General features: G+C 37.7%; 1 protein-coding gene across 1 annotated transcript in view; it reads right to left on the bottom strand.

Moving 5' to 3' along the window:
- Positions 1 to 3,206, bottom strand: part of IL18RAP (interleukin 18 receptor accessory protein) — a gene marked incomplete at its 5' end in the record, with an annotated part of 11,041 nt that extends 7,835 nt beyond the window's left edge. Inside the window, 3 exons of the mRNA XM_010141549.1 lie at positions 661 to 781; positions 1,053 to 1,121; positions 3,029 to 3,206. Coding sequence (XP_010139851.1) covers positions 661 to 781; positions 1,053 to 1,121; positions 3,029 to 3,206 — 368 coding nt within the window. The remainder of the gene's footprint in view (positions 1 to 660; positions 782 to 1,052; positions 1,122 to 3,028) is intronic.
- Between the last annotated feature and the right edge of the window lie 773 nt (positions 3,207 to 3,979).

A 3,979-nucleotide genomic window follows, 5' to 3' on the forward strand; every position in this document is an offset into this window, starting at 1 on the left:
TGTTGCTTCCAATATGTTTCTTACCAGAGTTGAATACTGCTTAAGTGAACAAGACAAGGAAGTACAGGAGGGAAAGGGAAGCGTAATGACTATTTGGGTTGTCCCCAAAACACAGAAAAGCTTTCCCCCACACATTGCTTTTCTACAGGGTCTGGTTAATTCTTACCAGGGAAGACTCCTAAAATTCAGTGTCCTGAAATTCAGTCTTGCAAGTCCTCAGATTGACTCAATAAACACACCTCAATCGAAGCACCCTAAGTCCTTTCGATGTTCACAGGACTGTTTTAGCAATATGGTTTATTCCCCACTTAGACACAGCTTCCCAAGGCAGATTGTATGAGTTGCTAGCAAGGCAACAACAGAGGGAACACTTGGAAACAGATGATGCAGGCACAGGCAACCAAGCACCATTCATATTGAAGCTGTCCATGAGCTAAAGCTTTAGGAAGAAGAGTTAAAACTGCACAGAAAGTTTGAATTCTTGACTTTATAGCTATCAATACGTGCTTCTGTATGTGAAGTGCACATGCCTATTACATGCTCATGGACATACACATTAGTTTGTTGAAGTTTCTTTCAGTCAAATGTATTCAGTAAAGCTGTTGTAGGATTTTCACAGTTGCTGACTGTAGTCGTAATCATACTACATTTTTTTCTTACCTTGTTTCCTCATCCAATTTTTCATTTATATTTTCTTTGTTGCTTCTTTTCCATGTTACCGTCATTGGAGAAACTCTTCCAAAACCAAACTGTACACGGCATTCCAGTTCAAGTGGCTTCCCTGGAATAAATGAGCACAGGAAAACCATGCATGAAGGACACCAGAATATTTTTCTCTTAAACAGCTTGGGGTCTCTGTAACACATGATGCTTCCTTCAGTATCCGCAAAGATATATATCAAGAAAAAACCCCATCATTTTATATAAAACTTTCATAATCCTAGAAAGCAAAACCATTTTCCTTTGTCAAGATCTATCATTATCTATCTCATTATTATCATTATCTCATTTAAACGTTTTCCTTCACTTTCAGATGAGGAATTGAAACTTACCAAGCTCAGCTTCGAGGATCTCCACACCATTGGGATACAACAAATTTGGTGGATGGATAGTGGTTTTTGCTGCAATTAACAGGAATACTTTTAATAACTATAACTCTATCATCAGTGCAGAAGACCAGAGAAAATATCTTACAGAATTTTCTTTTTCAAATCTTAGGTGGAATTTGGACACCTATGACCAAGAGGATGATTTACCGTTGTTGAGGTATCTGAGAATGCACAGATAAGGGAGTTCTGACCACAAAATTTATGTAGCTTCTTAAAGATCTGCTACCTCAGTTACTCTGAGGCATGAGCTTAGAGGTTCAGTGTCTACCCTCCACTTAAGGTTATTTAGGATTCACTAAATAGGAGCACCCCTAGCAAAACCCCTGAAGGACACAATCCCCATACAAGTTCCCTGCTAAGCCCCATTCCATGCCCAGTAGGCACACATACAGCACACGCACCTCATTCACAGGTACTTGCATCAAAATAACCACTTTTTTTTTTTTTCCAAAAACAGGGCTGCCAAAGAGCATAGATAATGACACCCACAGTTCATACAATCTGTTAAGCAATTACCCATGCTCCCAAAGAACAACCTGGAGGAGCTAAAACCACAGCTCTGATATTCTAGGCAAGTCCCGTACTGCAGGAAATGGTGTTGCACAACACTTTATTTTTTTTTTTTCAAGCTAAGCCATATCATAGAAATGTATGCAAGCTTCAGGGACAGTATATATGTATATGGCACCTTTCAAGTGTTTTTCTGACTCTGCTGCAAAGTGAGGGAAAAGAACTGAGTAGTACAGTGCTTTAGATCGAGTTCAGCCAGATCAGAATAAAAGCTGAGCTTGTCCACACCTGCTTGGAAAATATTGTAGTAAATATAGCCAGAGAGAAGAGTGAAAGAGCACACTGTAAACCAGTACATAGAGGTCTCAACGGTTGGTAAGATGTGGTTTCCAGGCCCTGTCCTGATGGTGTATATTTATTTTTCCCATGACTTCTTAGTACCAAATACTTCAAACACCTCCAAAAAAGGGAACAGCTATTTCAGAGGAATGCTCTCTTCCCTAGACCATAGAACATGGTTGCCTCACCTGACACCTTTCTTTTGCTCCCTAAATCTTGTTCTCCCTTCCACAGAGTGGCCCACTTTCCACCAGCATGCTGAGAATAGGTCCTGTGCTGTTGGCATACAGAAACGGCTGTACTGGGTCCTTCCAGCTCAGGGTATAGAATAGATGTACCATAGAGTTCTGGCCCGTTTTACTTAATAATCCATACAAAGCCTAAAAGGATAGGTCATGCAGGTAGTGATGCTTTCCCCCAAACAGCACTTGCAGCAACAAACAGTTTGTTTGTTAGATTGCTCAGAGCTGTCCTGTTTCCTCTGCTGTTAAAAAGTTATGCGGAAGATGGGCAGTGACCCCACCCATATCACCTTCCTCATCACTGTCAAGTGAAAAAAACCAAAGGTCTTATCCCTGCCACAAGAAACGATTTTTAAATCTCTTACTTTCACATAAGCCTCTGCTTCAGGGACAGAGGTAGGATTGAAATACGCTGTACTTGTCCACATTTCCCATGCAGGATTAGCATTTCTTCCTCCTAGTATGCAAATACCTTTCTAACACTCCCCATAAAATACATGGAGTACATTGGCACCAGTCCGAGTTACATAAATTCTACTCCCAGATCAAGAGATCTAAATCCTTTTGTAGATTTGATCCCCACTGTGAGGAACTACAATAAATGTAAGGTGGGATTAAACCTTGAAAATGATGGCACCGTAGGCTCCATCTTATTACTGAAAATCGAAGATCCAAGGTTCCTCAGAAGACTTGGAAGAGGAGTTTTAACGATTGTGTAGCTGATTCAGTTTATGTATTTTTTAGAACAAGAGCCCAAATAAGGCAGGATAGAATAGAGAAAGCATACTTTACTTCAGGTATTTTATTCTGAGTTATTGTAGAACTCACCAATGACTTCTACTGCTATTAATGTTCTCATTGTCCACTTGGTAGTGTTGTCAAACAGAGTGTAATCACACACATATATTCCAGCATCTTTGTCATAGGTTGGATTTAAGTAGATTTCATTATGCTTAAGCTTTAGGCTTTGTCTGCTTTTCATATGTTTTATCTGCTGACCATCCTGATAAAAAGAACATCAAGGAATTAGAAATCCTTTTTTTTGTTATTGTTGCTGTTATTAAATTATAAGATGTTTGGATACAATGATCATGGCAATAAGGTTGAACCAAACTCTTTCCACTGAAGCCCAAAAAAGAGTTACTAGGAGTCTGAGGACATCTGTTAGTTATATTTAAAAAATGTGATCTATAATATGTGAATACCACTGACTTTTTAAAAATTATCTAAAATTTGTGTGGTTGCTGAGGAAAGTGTGAAATCATGAACCTCATGTAAATTAAACTCCTATTACTAAAGAGCAACAATAAGGATCACTTTTTGGATGGGCTGTATATTTTTCATTTTGTAATTAAATTATTTTGACCACATTTTCATGTTCTTTCATGACAAGTAAACCATGGGTTTGGATTGTCTGAGATTGACAACACTTCCACTACCAACACTTTCACTACCTTTAAAAGGATGAAAACTGACTATTTTTTTAAAGCACCCCTATTTTTCAGCTTAGTGTATTCATAATTCTACATAATTCATACACTAATTCTAAGACCATTAAGAATTTTCCTTAAATCAAATTTCTGAAAAAAATCCGTTAATGCAAAATGGAAAAAAATCTCCTTAAATTCAGTGGGCTTCAAGATGTAGGTAAAGATATACCTCATTTAAAGTTTAAAAGTAAATGAAGAGTAACTTTGACCAGACCATAATTTTACTTGATAGAATAAATAATGTAAATAATACCGGTATTAAAATTAAATTAAATAATTAAATAGATTA

This window comes from Buceros rhinoceros, unplaced genomic scaffold (genome assembly GCF_000710305.1).
Source record: "Buceros rhinoceros silvestris isolate BGI_N320 unplaced genomic scaffold, ASM71030v1 scaffold16408, whole genome shotgun sequence".
Classification (NCBI taxonomy): domain Eukaryota; kingdom Metazoa; phylum Chordata; class Aves; order Bucerotiformes; family Bucerotidae; genus Buceros; species Buceros rhinoceros.